This window comes from Tinamus guttatus, unplaced genomic scaffold, assembly GCF_059628265.1.
Source record: "Tinamus guttatus ecotype Peru unplaced genomic scaffold, ASM5962826v1 Tinamus_guttatus_pri_ptg000459l, whole genome shotgun sequence".
Lineage (NCBI taxonomy): Eukaryota > Metazoa > Chordata > Aves > Tinamiformes > Tinamidae > Tinamus > Tinamus guttatus.
Window position 1 is genome coordinate 2,782,372 of NW_028288993.1, and position 21,284 is coordinate 2,803,655.

Below are 21,284 nucleotides of genomic sequence, written 5' to 3' on the forward strand. Positions count from 1 at the left end.
ATACATACATTTTGCCCAGTGGTTTGTCTGTGCATGCTGTATGAGAGTATATCTGTATGCCAGAGTTACTCAGTGACATTTTAAGCGCTTCTGCATAAGATTAGACATTATTTTTGCTTTGGGTTGCATATCCGTAGGGAAATCTGTTTGCACCATTTAATTTTGCAGATGATGGCCTGTCCCTATACAGGTAGCTAGGAGAATTTTTTTTATTCATTTTCTAGGAACCAGTGAAAAGAGATGTGCAAGAAGGATCACCAGAAGAAGAGGATGAAGTTACTACTAAGAAATTATTTTTGAATCTGTGGGTGAGACTCTCTTGTTCTACTACTGATAGAGTTTTGGTTCAGGATGCCAATGCTGAAAAATACCTATTGGAACATATGCACACATACATGCATGCACAGCTGTATGATATATACTTTACTAACATGTTTGTGAAATGTCACAATGCCATCACAGAAAAGGACCATTTTGGAAAATGTTTAGTGATTGAAACCAAACTCTTACGATTGCCCTATCCTCTCTTATGCTAAGCTTTCCTTACTATCATATCGTTTATTTTCAGTTTGATCTTTTTCAGTCTCGTCCACCAGAATCGATGAAGATGCTCACCCCGTTCAGACAGACAGGAAGGGAACTGAAGACTCTTAGTAAAGCTCTTGCTCACTCAAGGTAAGGGAGTCTGGAGCATACAGAAGCCACTCAGTCACAGCTAAAGAGATGAGCAATTTTTGGTTCTGCAATAGCAGCAGTTACATTACCGGCAAAATAAGCAATTCTGCTAACAGCCTAGAAAAGACAGTTTATATTTTTTACTTTATATAATTTATGAATAATCGAAGTGTTGTCATTGCTGGATTGATAGCCTCGCCTGTCGCTGAATACTCTATTGTTTTAGCACTCTTTATAAAAATGAATGCTGGCCTCTCTGCAGTCTTTTTAATGAAACAATATTGTGCAGAGATCTGGTGATCAATGTAGTCAAAAACAAGCAATGTTAGGACATACCATCAATGTCATGAAAGAACATAGTGAAAATATTGTAATGCTGCTACAGAAATACTTGTGTGCGTGTGTTTGGAATCTTCCAGCTTGGATCTCAGGAAGATGCTGGCATGGAAGGAATAGATTTTTGTGGCCTTCAGCCTATGGGAAGTGGGCGGTTATAACTGGACCTGTGTTTTGGCTCCCATATACCTTTCAGCCTGCCAAATTTGGACAGCAGCCAAGCAGCACAGGCTTTAGCGAAGAGTACGCTGCCCATTAGAACCCATGTTTCTAAATGAGCTGAAGATGAACTTGGGCTGTGTTAACAGCCTTGTTTTTCAGCATTGCTGCTGCAGTTGCTGCTTAAGTTGACAAGACTGAGGCGTCACTTTGCAATCACCCGTTCTGATCACACTACAAACTTGCCTATGGAGACCACTTGTTATATTTTCTCAGTGTTAACTTAATCACTTGCTAAATCATAGAATCACAGAATGGTTGAGGTTGGAAGGGACCCCTAGAGATCATCTAGTCCAACCCCCCTGTCCAAGCAGGGACACCCAGAGCACGTGGCACAGGGTGGCATCCAGATGGGTTTGGGAGATTCTTTTAAGTCTCACAATAGGTAATTCTAGGGTTTTTTAAATTTTCCTGGAATCTTCTAGCTTTCTTGATGTGAGTGTTAAACTAAGAAAAAAAGAAGCATTTGCAACTGAAACAGCAAGCAGTAGTACAAAAAGATGATTTACATCTGCCAGGGTTTAGCTACAGCCTGCTGCAAATAAACATTGACAAATCAGCACTGCCAACCTCAGCAGGGTACAGATTACACAGGTGTTTACAATAGGGCTTGTAGATGCTAAGTCTTTGAAAAGCATTATTTAAATAACAATAACTGAATTAAAGCAAGTGGTAAACAGACAAAAGCTAATAATTTCTTAGTTTAAACTAAGATTAGTTTAAACTTAATTTGGCAGTTAAGAGAACATGTGATGCTGTATCAGCATATTACATATTAAAAACAAGAATTATACTCTTACACTGTAAGACTGAGATTATAATTGCACAAAAAATGAGGAAGTTAGAACTAAGTTTTCTACAGAAAAGTAACTACTCTGCACATACTACTGCTACATGCCCACTCTTCATGTTACATCCCTATCCAGATGTTGAAGGAATAAATCCGAAAGCTTCAGGAGCAGGAAAAGACACGCTTTTTAAAGGTAGCTTTTTCTTATGCTACAGTGACAGAAGCAGACTGGGCATGGTTTGTCTATGACAAATTAAGGAAAAAATGTAGATTGCCCCTCCAACTATTGTTTCTTCTGCTCCTTGTTTCTGAGTATTGTGGCACTGATGTGTTAGGAATGTTGTGTGGGGAGGGTAGAAATTGGGAGGGAGAGGAGGAAACAAGAAGATGTTGATCTTCGGTCTTGGCTGAGCAAGTAAATTTTTGTGTGACTTTGTGCAAATTGCTTGACCTCTCTGCACCTCTGTCGAGTGAATTGTAAGCTGGGATTGGAAGCTAGTCAATGGATCTGTACTAAACTCAGTGAATACATATATAGCTTTTTAAATTGGCCTGGAAGGCTGAGTGTGAATGAGGATAACTTTTGTGACTGAAAGTAAAAAATACTTTTTTCCTGCATAGGGTTTGATTTTTTTCATACTATTTTTATTTAAATTCTTCTTCTATTTATTTGTATTTATATTCTTCTATTTATTTTTAATCCTATTACTGTTATTTTCTCAAGCTTTTAGGAATGTTTAGGAAAGTTCCATAAATCTTACAGAGCCTCACAGTCATGTACATGCAAGCATTATGTTACTCCTCTCCACAACACAGCTAGGTGTGAGGTGGATAAGTATTATTACCCCATGGATAAGTTGTGAAAGTCACATTTGCGATGTAGGGTTAGTTATTCCTGGGAGAGCCACAATTGGAGCTCAGGTATATTGGCCTGTAAGTGCTTTATGTATCTTCTGGATTTCAGCTGTGTCTGTTTCTCTGATTTATCAGTTCTTGAGATCAGCAGACCAAATCTGAGGATCCAGGAAAAACTTTCAATGATCATTCATTCCACCTCCCTGAGCAAGTGCAGTTCTTCCTATGACAGATGAAGTGTTTAGCCTAGGAGACTGAAGACTTTTCTCAATTTCCTGCACTACATTATGATAAATGCAGATTTGCCTTCATTGAATATGTAATGGTAACATAATCTACAAAATAGACTTAAATACAGATTTTTAGTAATGTGAATAGATTTGATCTTGGTGTCATATCTTTTCTCTGAGGGATTAAAAACCCATCTTCTATCCTTCTTCACCCCCATAAGCCAATACAGCTAAAGACAAACAGGGTTTTATTCCTTTAAGTCTATTACCAGCAGAACTGTCTGTTAACACCTGATCAGTCACAATTGTGCCACACTTTTGGAGGACAGTAACGTTGTGCAGTTATTGTCACGAGTCTAATTTGGCTTGCAGAATACTTTTAAAGGCTAATGCAGAAAATGGAAATACCCCAGCTCTGCTTTAATATCTCATGCAGAGTCCAAAGTGCTGACAAATAGGGAAATAGCTACCTGTTACAGCATCTCCTCCTATAGCATCTTCTCGGTTCATAAAGTTAATTCACAGTTGCATTCAAAACTGACTCATGCTATTTTAAAATGTCTGGATGTAAATATTCCAGTTCATTGCTTTTGCATTACTGTTGAAAGGTAGGAGGAAGAAGGAGAGGAGAAATTTAATCTTATGCTATTGCACAAGTAAATATGTATTTATATTTACTGCACAGTAAATTATATTTTTACACACAATTGTCTATTGAAAAAAAGGAATTTGGTTGGTCCAAGTCCAAATCAAAGCCTGTTCATACACTCCTAAGAAAAAGGAAAACTGTAGTGTAAATCATTAGGATAGCAATTTTTTACTTCAAGTAAAGCAGTCAGGCTCTCAGGTTAGCAAACTAATACATTCTTCAGGGCGTCAGTGGATACAAATAATTTTTGTGGATTTGTTTTCTGCTGCCTTTCTTCCTCATGACTGAAACGGAACACCCAGCGATCGTCTGAATTGTCCATTAATTGATATGCGTTCACAGAAAGCAGAGTCTGTGATCTTGCAGCTTGTTTGTATTGAAGTCTGTAATGACACAAACCAAGAGGAAGTTTTAGCAGTAAAGATCAGAGACATGGCACATTAGTATGAATTTTAAAATTGTCAGAAGTCTTTGATGGGCCATTACTGGAACTGCCTTAGCTGCATTCATAAAGCTTTAATATTCTGTGTATGCATTAAAAACATAATTAAAGATAAACTTCCTAATTATGACCTCATACTGCCTTACATCAATATCCTCTTATAATTTCTTGAATCCTCATGATGATACAGAAGCAGCTGATGATAGAGCAGAGAGGTTGCTCATCTTTCAAAGTGTCAGTTGCTAATCTTAAGCAGAAAGTATTAGCAGTGTTTTTTCTTGTGATTAATTGCACCAAATCACTTTAAGGGGACACCTGTCAACTCTCAGGTATCATTTTTCCAAAACATCCCATTAAAATGTAAGAAGGAATTTGCATGTCTTTGTGCGGCAAAAAAAGGAAAAACATTTGGGAAATGTATAGATAATGATCATTCCTGTTTCTTTATAATCAATGCATTTCCCTATCTTAGAAGATTGTCTGTATAAGCACAAAGTCCTGGCTAATTTAACTAAGTATATAACAAAATCAGACTCATTGGGTGGAGTACAGTATGTCAGAAAAGGCAATGCCTTTGTCCATGAGAATCCAGATATCTTTTATTTTGAGATAAGAATTATATTTCCATTCTGCAATAGGAGATCTTCTCTGCAGCTTTTACTAAGACTGTGCAAACTCAGACCTGGACACTTTGAAATGACTTTCAGCAAGGGAGATCTTTTATTGCTTTGTTCCAATGACATCTGTAAATGTGATCCAGAAATAATGTAAAGTAATCTATAGTTGAGTGAGGTTGTATTGTGTGAGAACCAAGAAAGCAGAAGGCTTTTTAACTATTCATAACTTGTAGAGAGGTGTAGGAACACTTACGAAGCGGAAAAAAAAATACTGAAGAATCGAAGGCTTGTACTTGTTAATCTGTAGTAAAAGCAGGTTGCCATAAATCACTTCTGCAGATATGAGACACATAAAACACTGCTGCAGACTGCTGTGCAGATGTGCTGGAATTTCTGTGGTTGGTAAATATCCTCATGAAAAGTAGTCCTTAAAAATAAGCATGTGGATCCAAATAAAACCAAGTGAATATAAATCTTTTCTTGTAAAAAGGAGATAGGAAAGGTAATGGGAGAAAGTAGAAGTAATAGAAACCAATGGATTTTACAAGGGCCGGAAAGAGGTCTAGTTAGAAATACAATTTTTTAATATGGAAAAAAGTGAGAAGAGAGGTAAGCTTCACAAATAGCCCAGGTTGCCTAACTTCTTTTCATATGTTCTTCCTTGTATGAACCGCCGATTAATATTCTGTTCACTTCTGTCCCAGTTGCTCTTTTTCATGAGGCTGAGGATCTGCATTGAGGTGCACCATGATGGTCGTGTTGGAGGTATTGGTCTGGTGCAGATGTAGAGCTCAAATACCTCACTGCATCGATCTGGATTTCTTTCATCTCACATGAGACATGTACATGAGCTTCCCGGGTTAGAAACTCAATCACCATAGACTACTTCTGTCACAAGATGGAGATAGAAACCTTGGAAGGTGATTTTGATCCTGCGTGAACATAGTGTTATCCTTCAACTTGGGAGGAAGATTCAGTTTAGGTTGTGGAGGAAGTGGGATGAATTGAGTTTGAATAGTTACTTTTCACAGAATACTTTTAAAAAAGTAGAAATGCTTTCTGGAAGAGTCTAGCAAAGCTGAATGACCTACGTCAGAAAGGAAGCAGAGGTGAGGTGTGTAACTTGCCAGCCTAGTCTTGTCCCCTTCTGACAAGGGAAAGCTAAAGAGAAAAAAAAAAGTGTTTATTTGATTACAGTTGTGTCTATTTTTATTAAATTGAAGTGCTCTTAAGTGCCTTCCAGTTTATCTAACTCCACCAGTTGGAGTTCCAACTTTTAGTGCCAGGAACATATGGAAGAAAAGTGACATTACTTGTGTCAGCATAAAAAAAGACAAAGTGGCAGTCCTCTAAGCACAGGTACTTGTAAAAATGGCAAGTTGTTGTCATCCTCAGTCAGTGATGTCTAGGGGTTGACAGCATTGAGCTGCATGCTCAGAGAGAGAATCCATGCCATTTTATGAGCCACATCAGCCTTCATGGGCAAAAAGAGCATGTTCCACGTCGGCACGTGTATTGCGTTTCCTATAATTTGAAGAAAGATTCCCCAATGCATCTGTTTCATCATGCTACTCTAGGTGAATAGAACTAAATGTCAAACTTCTGGCAGTTTAAACAGTACTCGACTGGCAGCTTTTAGTGTTTTAAATTAGGAATTGGATGTTTGTTTAAAATAGTTCAAATTTCATGAAGGCAGATCTCTCAAAGTCCATTGGCCTTCAGAAAGCCCAGGCTGTGCTAAAGCAGCCTTGATGCTTGCAGCTACAATCACACTGACTGTTACACTGGTGGCTAAGCAGTTGTCTCTAGCTTTTATTTTAGTATCTAAATGCTTACATTCTCTGAATAAAACAATAGCTCCTACTTTAAAAAGCAGGAAATGTGCTGTATTTAGGGGTTTTGGTTATGACCTTGCCCATGCTAACCTGCCAATCTATAACAATCTTATTCTAATAAACACAGACAAAAACTGCCGAGGTGTTCAAGGATACTGATGAGCCGGCATTCCTTAAGGCATAGAGTTTACTGGAAGGGTTCATGGAGTGTGTGAGAGGAGTAAGCAAGGCCATGGAGAGTGAAGGAGCAAGTAAGAGAGGCAATACTAACTGTAAAGGTGGGATATCTATCTGCTCATAGTAGTCTCCTCTGTATTTAATATTTTGTAATGTCAGTTGCTTGGAAACGGGTATTCTGTGCCCTTTTGCTGCTTGGCAGAAATCACTGTAATTGGCATGTTTCTAATGCTGTCATTGCTGGCAGTTTGCAGCACTTTTTTTTTCTTTTTTTTTTTCCAGAAGCAAAAATTTTATTTTATGTGGGTGATGGCTCACATTAATTAGACAGCAGTCATGGGCAAAGACATCCATTTAAGTGTATGGATGTATGAATCATTATCTCTATCATCAATCACAAGAAAAACTGCTATTCCTGTCAACATCTCAGCCTTTCCAGGCTGTTCATTTTAGTCTCAATCTTCGTTCTATTTTGTGGAAGAATATGTTTGTTTATGTTTGAAATTTTGTAAGTGGAAAAAGTTCATTGCTTATCAGTTTGTGCTCTCTGTCTAAACATGACAGTCTTATCCCGTGTGCTATGACACAAAATGACGCATCGTCACTGAATGTTAGAGTAATTCTAAGGCTTAAAATAGGTTTCTGTTACTTAGTAGTAAAATGTCATTGCTCTGTAAATACCTTTATTGTGGTAAGGCAAAAAACTCAATCACGAGATAGAGCTGCTGCTTTCACAAGAAAATCTTGAACCAGCCGTATGTCTATGTCCCACTCCAGTGACCTCAGTGGAGCTCCACTTAACAAGCATCAACTTTACCTGTTTATGGGCAACATGAGCATAAAGTTTTTATTTTACATTTTTACAGCAATAAAATGGACAGGCCAGAAGTCTCCAGGTGATTTATTCTTCTGAATTTAAGTCATAGTTTCTTCAAAGCTTTGGGGAGAGGAATGTAAAGCCAAGCCCTGGAATGGTGCAGATTTATTTTTCTGCCCTTCCTCAGTACAACTCTTTTCTCTGTGCGGCCCTGGAAGAACTTCCCCATCTCACCTTTGTTTGTGCAGTTTTTCACAGACACCAGGAGCTGAAAACCTACATGTGCCTACTCTCCACTTTGACCTGGTATTTTTTTGATATCCAGATCATCAAATATATGTGTGTCTCAACATCACAGGACCTCTCCTCATTTTTAAAGGAGAGAATCTGCCTCATTTCACAGAGCGAGCAGTATCTTCTGTACTTTAATGTCTTTGTAGCTAATTTAAAAGCAACCTGAGACGTCTTTAAATAGATGGTAATACATTAATACCTTCACCTAGTGACCCCTTTTATAACAGTTTGGGGTGTTTTTTTGACCACTGAAAATCTTTCTTTGTTCCTATGCTCTCTTCTGCAAGCATACTGTAAATTTGCTTATGTTTTATTTATAACTTTTCCAGTTTCATGATTTATTTCAAGGTCAGATTTTCCTGTAATAAAAAATATTTTTACTGTTACGCAGGTCCTCGGTTGATTTTTTTTATATATATATATATATATATATAAAAAAAAACCCTTATGGGTACGGAATATCCTACTCAGCTGTAGGAGACTAAAATGGGAATCTACACTGGAATTAATGAAGGTATTTCAGGTTGTATTTCTTCAGCTACACAAACCAGATGAGCTATGGTAAATAACAACATATATCAGAGTTTCTAAAGGGATAGTAACTACAGTTAATCCATCTGAATGTAATAATCCTGTGGTATTCAGTGAATTTAGGAAGATAAAATTAATGAATATTTATGCATAAATTATTTGGTTCTTACTATGTGACTACTTAGCCACTAAATAGTTATAGTAACCAGGATATTCCTGATTCTCCATTGCTTAATGTGTATACCTGTTCACACCTCTGTAACTTGGCTATAAACACTACCAAACAGAATTTTTAATTAATTTACATTAGTATCTACATATTAACTGTAAATAGTTGTAAGCGCTTTCTGACCACAAGAAAAGCTTCCAGGATGTTACCCAAATTCCATGCAAAGTTTAAGAGCAGGACTTGCTAGCTCAGGCTCACCTCCATGCCTTTTGGTAGTTTTATGGTGTAAGTAGTGTGAGCATCCTGTAATAACTCACTGAGAATATTTTAAGTGAGCAATGCACTAATTCGCATATCCAGTAAAATTATTTTAACTTACTCAACATTCAAAAGATGCAAAGCAGTCTTAATGTAAATTCTGCTATTAAAATGCAGTATTCCTTTACATCCACATCATGTAGTATTCGGGGGACTGGAATGGTAAATGAACTGTTCCAAATGAAACAGCAGGGAGGACAGTAACATTTAATTATCTGAAATTTGATGCGAATGCAAACGTTCACACTCGTGCTCCTGCAGAAGCTGCCCTAGGATCCTTAATGACTTCAGGTTGTCAAAACTTCCATTTCATTGTACATTCAAGACGACAGTCCCCCTGGTACTACAGTGCCCACTAGAAGCAGGCAAGGGCGGAGATAACATTTTTAATCAAAGAAAGTGAGCTTGCTGCTCCTGCCTCTTCCTTCAGCTGCTATTTGAATTCTTCAGGATACAAATCCTCAAGAGCTTCAGTGAGAGCTGTGGTGGGACCACAGCCCGTGAAGGCATGGCTGCAAGTAGTTTAGTGTTCATTTAGAAGACTTACTCTGTTTGTTAATCCATGCCTTTGATCTGAAATATTCAGAATGTTTAATATAGTTTGGCTGTGTTTATTGTAGTTCAAAGTTATTGCCTTCTGCGCTTTATATTTTGTGTAGAGATGTATTGTTATATTACTTTCTCCACTACTGAAAATATTTGTCAAAAGTGCAACAAGTTTGGCAGTACCCAACTAACGTTCCCTTTGCAACAGCACTAGCAGAGGCTGGCATTGTACCCAAGGAGAATATTTACTGGTTTAGCAGGTGGTGCTGCCAGTACAGATTGAAATGGTTTTTTGAAAATATAAGAAGTGGCATTAAGAAAGCCTGTGCTCTTAATGGCTTTCGGAGTAAAGCTACTGGTTTAATTTATATCTACAATTGGCTATGGAAAAGCCTCTGGAAAAGACTAAAGTCTTGCAATATAGCACCTGGAGCGAGGGATGTTCTGCGACTAGCTTTATTGATCTAAAGCTTGTACCCATTAAAACAAGAAAACAAGAAAATAGTAAGACTATTTTATGACACCCACCATCAGAGAAATGCTAGGTATTCAGTTAAATTGTTGGATAGATAAATAGTTGTTTCCCTTACAGTTCACATTTTTTGCTCAGCATGGTCCTAAGACCAAATGAAGTCTTACAAAGGCCACCTGGTATAAATAAACTGCAATTCCATTACACCCTAGAGAGTGGGACTGGGGCCAAATAAAAGAGAGAGTTAATGAGACTATAGCTTCTCCCCTAATCACCAGTGGCATTGAGGACAGTTGCTAGAGGCAGGAGCAGCCACATGGCTGGGTAGGTTTCTGCCCACCTTCCTAGCAACTCTGTTCAACGCTGCACAGCTGAGCAGGAATTTCAGCATCACAGCTACAGGACTGGACACCTTAGTCCTTTAGTAAAGCATCTGTCATGGGGGCTTTTTGCACACTAAGTAGATGAGAAGTTGTTAGTAACTGTAAAATTTGATCTTCTGGGACAAATCCATATACAATGTGATTCCCTTCAATTTAGTGAAGATGTATTTAAGTAAGTTATATTAAAGTACAATCCAAGAAAGACGGTAAACATCTAGCATGCCTTGAGCCTAATGGTAAAGTTTCTGGAGCTTCTTAATGTTAGTCTAGCATCAAATTTATAATTAAGATGAATTAATGATTTTCTTTTATTTTTGTGACTCATTCCTTACTCAAAGAAAGGCATCAAGAAATGCTAATCTTTGGTAAAAACTTGATTCACCAATACTTTAGTGGCTCTGTATTACAATTACCTGTTGATCCATGAAGGACTTAAAGAGTAATTTAACAAGAATGTGCCAAGCACTATAAAATATATGTTTGAGATCATTTTTCTGTATGTGGAGTACACTACTGGGTCACTCTACTGTGCTTGTCACTGACCCTTATCTTTAATGATATTCCTGATATAATTAATGATGATATATGATTAATATGATGGTATCATTAATTCCTATAGAGAAAACCAAAGTATTCCATTGCTTAGTGCTCAGAAAAGTTTAACTTTCCATGCTGACAGAGGTATTAATAACTTAAAAACTTAAAAAAAACTTTTAAAAACTCTAAAAAACACTTAAAAAAACAAGACACATCCTTTTGTCTGAAAAGCAATTGAAAATCTGTGTGGTGACTACAGCTGCCTGAAGCTCAGTTACTTTAATAAATGTATTCCAAGTTTCATCTCAATTACGTTTGCATTAATGAATGATTCTCACCTACTTGCTAGTTTGGCAACCCAGCTAAGTTTATTAAGTTATTGTATAAATGTGTATTCAGAAGCCAGAAATTAAGTGCAGAAATATTTGATGTCCTATTGCAGCAATGTACTGTAAATCTATAGTACAGGAAAGTGTATTGATCACCTGTGTATTTTGTTTAGATTTATTTTACCATTTTTCCCACAAAAATAGTCCATGAACCTTCAGGGTCAGTCCTAAATGTCTCAGAAATAAATCTATTGAATTATGAAAGGGATTTTTTTTGTTTAAATGAATTCATTATAACAGGTTTTCTATCTATCTGCTGCATTTCTACTGATTTTATTTCTTTGTTAGTACTTGGAGATAATGGAGCTGCTTCTTGCAGTACTTGGGACTTCAAGGAAATCATAAATTGAAAATGTTTGTTCACAGTGTGCGTAGCTGTTCCTGTTGCTATACTAAAATGAGCACTGATTTTGCCATATACATATTAAAGTCCTCTATCTTAGATAAACCTTACAAAAACATACTGATTGTACTTTGTCACTTTTATACATCTTCCTCCAATAACATTATGAGTTTCTGCAAAAAAAGAGCCTAGTTAGTAATTAACTTTGTTTTTTGTCTTTGATTCATGTAATAACCTTGTCGTTCACTGTTTGTAGTGTTGTAATACACAGCTACAGCCATGCCTTTATCTTTAGCAGAGGATGTTTATAGCAGTGCATGCAGTAAGCAGGAAAGGCAAAATGGGAAATTCTTTTTTCCACATACAAATAACCTATGTTTGGCAGAAATGAGAGAGAAAATTGCACATGAAATAAGATTTGAAGGTTTTTCAAATGTTCTTATAAAAAACAGACAATCAGACACAACTCTAAAGCCCTTGTGTTTTTCTAAAGCATACAGCATTTCTTAATAGGGATGTGACTTTCTCATAGTAGCTTTTTTGTTTGTTTGTTTTTTAACCCTAAGTTAGGAAAGAAAGGTCCAGCAGAGAGGCTACCATTATTACCAAGGTGGAACCGGTGAATTGAATGCCTGAAATGTGCACCCCATATGACCTTCAGGTGCTTGAATCTGTCTCTGATAAGAGAAGGGGGTTATTACTTCTCACTAAAAAGGAAGGAAATGCAGCTTTCAAGCAGATTGCGTCTGAAAGAATCAATACAGCCCGATGACACTTAATCCAGAAGTCAGCAACACATTAAGGGGCTGTGTCTTTGCCTGGTTAGGATGCTTGTCTGGCTTGGATCAGCTGCTATTTTCTAGCTGACATTTTAATCAAAGGCTATAGAGTAATCAGATGCCATATCCACTTCACTACCCTAGCTCACCTTTTCTCTTTTGCCTTTGCTGCCATCCTACTGGGAGTGCGTTATGGTTTTTACTTTATTTCCTCCTCTTATGGTAATATCCTACCTGTTGTCTTCAACTCACAGGCTTCATTGACAGCCTATCTGTTACTGATAGTGGGGCCTTCTGACAGCAAGTGGAATTGAGCAGCCACCAGGTAGCTTCAGGACTGTGCCTGTCAGCCTGTGACAACTGTGTCAGTTAAGTGAGTTAAAACAGTGAGGGGCTCAGTGCTCAACCGGCTGCTATAAATTACCATTACGGAATTTTTATGTCAAATACTGGACAAAGCAATGCTGAGTTCAATATATGTTATAGTTAATCAGTGCTGTGCAGAGATAGCTAACAGAAAGATCTGCTGGTTCGTGCTGGGGAATTGTACACTGACCATCTTATGGTGACTTTTGGCAGGCGTCATATCTCTGCAGTGAAGCAAGGGAGAGGATATTTTCATATGCTTCACCAAGAATCTCTGGAGAGGAAAAAGGCATTGAGAGCAGAACAACAGGCTCAGGACATGAGATGGAGAACGACATGTCAGCCACCCAGATATTCATCTGATGAGGAGTCTGAGGAAGAGATAAGTATGTAAGTCAACTCAGAGGGGGTATGGTGGTCCGAGTGGTTTCCTTACACTGCCTGTTAATTGGCAGTTTGAAAGCCTGCTTTACCTGCCCTAGTTCAGACAAGACAGAGAAGTGCTGACAGTCCATGTTGGGTATAGGAATTTCTACTCCTTTTTTATATTGTATTCTCGGCATACTATGCAGAAAGTGTTATATTTTTGAAAAATGCTAGCTCCATAATACTGCCCTGCTTGCTTTAGAAAGATATTTGAGGTTTTCATACCTCTTTACTGCCTTTAAAATGCAAGTTGATGCTTTTAACATGACACCCTGATTCAGAATAACAGAGGAAAAAATTTCAAAAGTAGCTCTCAAGGAACCTGCATTTCCTGACAAATGAGTCTTTATAGACCAAAAGGCCTATTGTAAAGGTTTCATTAAGTTCCACATTCTATGCTCATTATCTTTGTAAGTGAATATTTTCAGTAAATTTTAGTTTGTGTGATTGTCATGATTTACAAATATAGCAAATAATAATAAATAATTGAAGTGTTTAATTTGTAATATTAAGTACTAGCAAATTTTGTACTTCATAATTCAGGAATGCACCTGAGCGTGTGTGGAGGTTTTGTTTTTTGGGTTTTTTTGTTTGTTTTATTTTAAGTAGGAGAGAAGGAATGTGGTGGTATGAATACAGTGAACAATTGTATTGGCTCTGTCTTCATTTCACATACTCTTTTAATAACTTCTGTCTTCATTATTTCCCACAGTCCTACAGCTCTGACAGAAGACCACTCCCAGGCAAAGATAGTGAAAAGAAGGAGAAGAAAGAAGGTGACTTTACGGTCTTTCACTCCTGTTTATACCAGTGTCTTGATTCCAAACCCCACTGGAGCAAAAAGGTATCTTTTAAGGCAGATTATGTTCTGCATTTGTCTTAGCAGGACACATGCAGAATTCAGGGCAACAGAGGCACATAACACATACACCAAGAACCTCTGTTCATTTGGTGAACATGATTCCTGAGAATTTCAGAAATATGTGGTGAAATAGGTTGTTTTTACTAATAGCAGCCACTTCGGCTATTTTCTCCTAAGCGCAAGGCTGTTGGAAGGTATCTTAGAATCCAAAACCATAAGAATCCAAAGGAGATTTTTTTTTCTAAGTTTGATCTTAGCAGTTCTCAAAGTGGTCCCACTGTCAGAAAAGTCAAATCTTCCTTGACCACATCAGCTGTGCACTGAGGTATTGACCTCTAGGTTGGTCTGCTCCCACTCCAAGTCTTTCTTCTTCAACTGCAGATGCTGCCGTCACAAAACCAAAAATAACTTTGCCTTTTCCAATGAAACGACAGCATTGTCCTATTTAACCTCCTCATAAATTCCAAACCTATGTCTAAGATTATCGTGAACAGTCATTTGTTTCCTGATTGTCAGCTAAACCCCCTGCTTGTATGTTTTAATGAAAGCAATTCAGCAGCGACTCAGTTTTGTTTTGAAACGACTCCCTCCCCTTCCCTGCAGCCTGTAAGGGCAGTGGTGGGTGCAGCAGGAGCAAGAGGAGCACCTGGCTTGGGGCTGGGTTGTACACATAAGGTACCAGATCTCCAACTCCTCACATGGACCAGGCACTGGGAATAATTTTGCCAGTGTGCAGTAGCGGGTTGTTTGGGTATTTGTGCAATGAACAGCAACTTTTCATCTCATATGTTCCTAGGGTGGCACACCAGATTGAAAGCCCTGGCTGGTTTGCCAGTTTGACTGTGTTTCCCTGGCTTTTTAGCAAAACGTTTTTGTTTATCCTCTTCTTGCAGTGAACATCTTTTCCGGCAGCTGTGTGCCATACACTGGCTTTTGGAAGCTTTGACTCTTGAATCCAGCACTTCTATGCATTCCATATTAGCCTGCTGGAATCCAACGTAAGTTTGCAATGCAGGAGAGTCTTGAAAGGATTGAAGGGTTTGGGGTTTTTTGTTCTTGATACGTTGTTGGCACTTTCTTCAGGTAAGAGCTGTTTGAGTGAAATGTTATTGATTTAGCCATGCAGCATGAACAACTTGTGCTTTGACTTTCCCCCCGTGCAGTCAGCAGGGAGTTGTACATTCAAATCAGTAGCACAGCATGGCCCTCAATTATTACAAGTTGCAGAACTATCAGAAAATACTGAGCTTTCCCTGCCAAATTCAGTTAATTAGTTGTGTTTGCTTTCTCATTCCCCCCCCACCTTTGTTTAATAATTATGCACATTAAATATATGTAGTAATGTATGTATATTTCTGCAGCCTTCCTTAGAGGGTTATCCCTGTGAAATAACCATGAATTTCAGATATGCTGTAATTACTGAACAAAGCTGACTATTAAGTGATATGTACTAGCTGGTTTTATTCTGTCAATTATGTATGACAGTGATGAGTACTCGTAAAAGATGTGCTGCTGCTGAACTTTTATACTGTTAGCAGTAAATAGTAATTTAATTTCTAAACATCTTTCATCAATAAATACAAAATAGATGACACAATGTATTTAAATTATTCATGCCTGGTAAAACAGCGAACAGTTGATTCTTTGATTTGCAGGGTAAAGCTCTTCAAAGCTGTTTTGTTTTCTCCTTATAGTCTCAATCATTTAATTAACCAGGGCAGTTTTCTTTTGTACAACAGAGGTGGATAGTACTCGTATACAGAATAAGCCTGGTACCCCAGCGAGCAGATTCAGTCCAGGATGTGCTGTGGATGAGATTTGCACCCCTTTACAAACAAGGACCAAGCAATAGAGTGGAATAAGAGAAACAATTTTCTAGCAAGTCTCCAGATTTTGGCTGACAACAGAGTATAAGTGCATAGGACTCTGAATTCATTTCCAGATTCTAAAGCAGAACAGTCTCATGTGGCATATTGTGCCTCTGGTGCTGTCTGTAACCTCACTTACCTCTCTCTTCTCTCTTTGCTCACTTTGCTCTGGTTCTTCATTTCCATCTGCTATAGTGTACCACCTCATCTCTTGTATATTCTCTCTTCACCTCCTTGTTACTACACTTACAATGAGAGACAAATTCATGTAAAATTCACTTCTGCTTCTGTTTAGCTCCCATATCCTTCACCCTTACCTGGCTCAGGTTTCATTTGCTCCTATCTTGTTCGTCATCTTTCAGGTACTTCATGTTCAAATTCTCCACTCTTATCCATACAAAGATGACTGTTTTTTTTCTTCTTTTCACTGCCTGGATATCATCAGATCCTGAGAATATAGAAGATAACTGTCTCTCAGCTCTCAGTTTTAATGTATGTGCTTGAAGATACAATTACCAGGAGCCTTTCAGTCTCTGAAACATCTGTTTACAGCACACTGGTTGCAAACAGAATTCCCAGCAAATATGATTGCTATTCTAACATCTCTCTATTGAATATGTTCGTGCTGACCCCTTTTTATCTGGCCGAATCTGGGAGAAATTCTATGCAGCACCAAAAGAACATCTTAAGCACTATGATACCCTTCTCACAAATCGTGCTGTCTTTTTGTACAGCACTGAAGAATTTAAGTACTGAGACAGTATTTTCCATTATTCTTAAAGATATTTGAAGTTAAAATTTACCTGAAAGAGGGAAAAGCAATCATAAATAACAGAAAAACATCTTGACATGGGTGTCAAAGGTGGAATATTCAGCCCATGTTAAGGTTAGTAAGGGTTTAAGGAAAAGTAAAAAGTCTTAAAGTGTGAAGCGTGAAGCATTGCCAAGTTCTGCTACTGCTATCAGTTCCACTTCTGAGAAGTTAAACCTGCCGTTATTTCTATCCATGAAACCTTGTTACAGTGGAAAAAAGTTCTTCTACACTTGCACAGAGGAAACTAAGAACATAATTTGGCCTAATGCTTGCATTATGATTTGTAGTATAAATGACTGTGCTTTCTTAATACTTTTCTTCATTTGTGACTATAACTTACTCCTGGCTTATACTGCTGCTTTCTTGAAAGTGAAAATATATGTTGTGGTAGAGATCAGCTGCCATTTATCTTTTCTTCATTGCATTTCTTAAAAGAATTTGTAATAAAAGCAGGAGTCTGGAGATGGAAACTAATTGAGTTGTTTTCCACTTAGGGACCCTGGTGGCTCTAAAAAAACATTAGAAGAAATTGAAGAGGAAAAGTTAACAGCATACATGTGGGAGCTCTTTATTACAGACACAAAGGTAACCTCATTACTAATATCTTCATTGGGATCTAATGTAACTTTTTGAGCATTTGTTTTTCTTTGTTTTGTTGCATAATGGAACTCCCTGATACAACATGATGTGCTCTGGATCTTGTGACCATAGAATTCTCATCTCTATTTTGAAGAAAAACCTGTTTGATAGGTAACAGGAAGAACAATATGTAACTGTTTTAGACTGTAGAAGGTGGGGCTTGGCTTTAGAGATAAATATTGACGTGAAAAGAATTAAATATTCTCAGAAAATGTAGCTAACCTCTTATTTGTGTTTTCTCTCTCTCTCTCTTTTTTTTTTTTTTTTTTTTTTTTTTTTTTTTTGATGAGTTGGTGGCCTGACCCTGTTGATCCATCATCACAAAGCAGTGCTTATTCTAGCAGGCCCTTCTGAGTCTAAGGAGGATTTTAATCTGGTGCCCTAGTTTGTCTTTGAGACCTCTTCCTGATAGTTTTCTTGATGACTTGTTTGGTTGCCTTTTAATACATAATGTAAAACTAAATTAGGAAATGAAATCTAGATGTTGAGGCCTTTAAGGAAAGCAGAATTCACTTGCCATAAGCAAAGCTAAGGAGAAAATGAACAATTCAGATGAAAGTCTTAAAAATTGCAGCATTAGCTAAAAGGAAGTTAAAGTGAAGAGAACATCAAACTAAACTGTAACCAATGGTCTGTGTTGCTTTGATAACTGTTCTGCTGTGATAGTCCATCCTTCTGAAACCACAGCAAGTGTTTTTGTCTATTTGAAACTGCTGAAGTGACTAGATGAAAATGAAGGGGAGTGAGTATAACTAGGAGAGTTAGGTAAAGGAATATCAATGGGTTAGTGTTCTTCACTCTGCACTACATCTATATTTTGATCTTCAGCAGTTTGCCTAAGCTTTCAGTTGCTTGCTTTGCCCCCCTAGAAGGCTAAATTAAGGAAGTTTCCAAGTGCTTTCAAATCCCCAAGTGAAGCACGCTTTTTTGAAATATGAGCTGCTGTTACGTGCAGACTATTTGCTCTTGTTATTCGTCAAGCACCTGCAGCTTGTACTCTCTTGACATAATAATTAAAATGATTTAGTAGAAGCTTATGATTTCCATTGGGGAATAAGCAGCAAGAGTTGTCAAACCTCTGAAAGACAAAGGTGGTGTTTTTATGCAAACATTCTTCCCACTGATAGTAAACAGAGAAGGAAAGTCAGTGAGTCACATAAATAACAGAGTTGTTTCTAAGTAGAGACTTTCCCATTTTTTCTTTAAGTCTTACCAATTCTTACCAAGTCGGGTCCAAATGAACATAAACAGAAATCCAAAATGCATGTCAGCCTTGTTGTATCTTCTAGCATTCATGTTGCAGTGCCTTTTTATTTTCTTCCTGCTTGAATCAATGACAATTTCCTTTCTGTTGTCTTTTCTTTAATGTTATTTGAACACTGCTTTCGTATTTGCTTAGAAGCTTCCAGAGTGAATGCATGAGGTTCTTCCAGGGGCAGTTGCTGTATGATGCACACTGTTCTGATTATCAGTCCTGCCAAATTCAGCCTGTAGAAGTTTCACATTCCTGACACAGAAAATTAATTTACTAGGTTACTGTGGAGGGGGAGAGGAGCTATGAACATTTATCAAACTGCTTTCACCTTTACCTCCGTGGACATGAGAAAGCTGCTTTATTACGAGCCCCCTCAGCTGCAGGGTTACGTGTTTACAAATTAGCTTAATCTGTTGGCATCAATGCCACACCAGAGGAGTATTCCAGAGTACACCAGAGGAAGACCTCAAAATGAAGGAGGTCCTATCCAAGTAATCAGCTAGCTTGTTAAAGTCTGAAAAAAAAACTGAGAGGTTACAGGAAGGCCAGAAGGGCCTTATGTTGGAAGTAGTTACGGAAATATGATTCTATGCTGTCAAATTTGCTGTAGAAATCCCCTCCTTTATTTTCATTCTTTCTCGTATGCACAGAAATTCACCCGGAAAGCACGGCACAGTCCACTTGGCAAGAAGATATACAAGACAGTCTCTACTCTAGGCATCTCTCAGCTTAGTAGTCAGTCATCTCCCCACACTCAAACTCCTCCTGACAGCACACCACCTCTTGTCTTCTGCTCTGAAGACAATGTCAACACGAATATAACTTCATCTGATGTTGCAAGTGAATCAGCACAAACTAAAGAAGAAGAAGAAGCTCTTTGCCCTGGTAAGTTGCTTTTTTTTGACTGCCAATAAAAAAGAAAATGCATTTGCTTTCCGTGTTACTAGGAAGAACCAGCTTAAAGACACTGCTGGATGTAGGAATTTATACGTCCTCAAGCTTACAGAATTTTGTACAACTCTCCATGCCATCCTCCCTGTTAGCAAATTGATTTAAAGACAGTATAATCCCATGTGGATATCAAGAAGGAGTTTTAATTAATATTCAGATAGAGCACTGCATGATCAGACTGTTTTCCACGTCAGTAATGCCCGACAAGAGATGAAAAAAAGTCAAGCTGTTCTCTGGCATAACTAACTGATGCAGTGAATTTTGACAAGGACAGCAGAAATACATGCTGTTTAATTTTGGAGTTTGTTACTCTGTATTCCTCCTACTCATCCATTGGTAATTACCTGTCCATGACAGAGCTGACAGAAGAGTTTATCTGACAGCTCTGTAATGCATTTCAGTACAAAGCCAGGTAATCTTAATTCTTTCCTCTTCCTCTTGACTCAAGCTGGAACAGATAAGCATGTTAGCATTTAGTACTGCCAAATTTTCTTTTAAATTGATGTTTATATTATCATTATTAGGCTGACATCATGCTCTGCTAGTCTTTATTTTAACACTCAGGAAGGAGGTCTTGGAGTTATTTGAGGTACTTCTTCGAATGCTCAGTAATCAAAAGGCAAAAAGAAGCTAAGAACGATATGGAAGGAAGTGGGAAACAAAGAAAACACAAAACACAAAATATAAAGTACAAATGTATGGTATGTCCTTCTTATATTCTGGACCTTTGAATGCAGGTCGTATTAAAGCTGTAGCTGCTGAGAGCCTCAGCTGCTGTGGGCCATGAAGAAATATCCTGTGGTGCCTGTGATGCCTGTGATGCCTGGGAAGGATGTCCCAGGCACCCTCTAGAACAACATCTGTTACATGATTACCTGTGATTTCGGGCTGTCCTGAGCAGCCATCCTGGTCCCTAGATCTAAAAATCATGCAAAGTTAATTTCCGCAGAACAACTCTAGCAAGAGTTGGTATAGATAACAAATTCTGTAGCTGCTAGGATCATGCTTAGTATAGGATTCTAATTATAGGGTGCTTCATGGGCACCAGAAATCCAGAAATGGATTACAAGAAATCAGCTGTCCTGTACCTTTATAGTCAGAATTCACAAAACTCCATATAACTCATACAGACGTGACATGGAGAGCACACACGACTCTCACCCACACGCACACACACACACACACGTATATATATCAAAAGTAGGAAAGGATTTCATTTTAGGCAGCTAGTCAGCAGGTCCATCTGAGTGTGACTCTTACAGAAAGTTTTTAATTTAAGGAAAGAATTCGTAAGTGTGTTTAAAGCCTTTTGCTCAGTTGTAATTTAGATGTTGCTATTTTGGGACTGCTGCTGTGGAATGTCTGCTCATGCAAAAGACCTGTATTAGTGCCAAGGTTTTGAACACAACATTGGAAGCTGCAGTCTTCAGGTCACTGCTGAGGTTGTCTCATTTATCACTCAGTCCCCATCTAATCAGTCCAAGGTTTTACAAATGCAGATTAGTGTTCCAAGCTGGTGAACTTCACTACATCTAGAAATCGTCCTTTTTTGTACATAGAGACTGTATAATCTCTGGTCTGAATAGCATAGTACTAAGTGTAAGCCTAATTTATCACGCTTACTACATAATGAAGTATGTGTGCATGCAAATTAGTTCAAATGACAAACATTTTCTTCATTTGGGGAGGTAAAATATGGG

At 37.9% G+C, this 21,284-nt stretch overlaps 1 protein-coding gene across 1 annotated transcript in view; it reads left to right on the forward strand.

Annotated features, from left to right (window-relative positions):
* The first annotated feature begins 229 nt into the window (after nucleotides 1-229).
* The window catches only part of CCDC60 (coiled-coil domain containing 60), a 28,547-nt gene continuing 7,492 nt past the window's right edge, over nucleotides 230-21,284 (forward strand). The window contains exons 1-7 of the mRNA XM_088532234.1: nucleotides 230-308; nucleotides 584-675; nucleotides 12,983-13,159; nucleotides 13,908-14,039; nucleotides 14,951-15,055; nucleotides 17,234-17,324; nucleotides 19,284-19,518. Coding sequence (XP_088388360.1) covers nucleotides 602-675; nucleotides 12,983-13,159; nucleotides 13,908-14,039; nucleotides 14,951-15,055; nucleotides 17,234-17,324; nucleotides 19,284-19,518 — 814 coding nt within the window. The 5' untranslated portion in view covers nucleotides 230-308; nucleotides 584-601. The remainder of the gene's footprint in view (nucleotides 309-583; nucleotides 676-12,982; nucleotides 13,160-13,907; nucleotides 14,040-14,950; nucleotides 15,056-17,233; nucleotides 17,325-19,283; nucleotides 19,519-21,284) is intronic.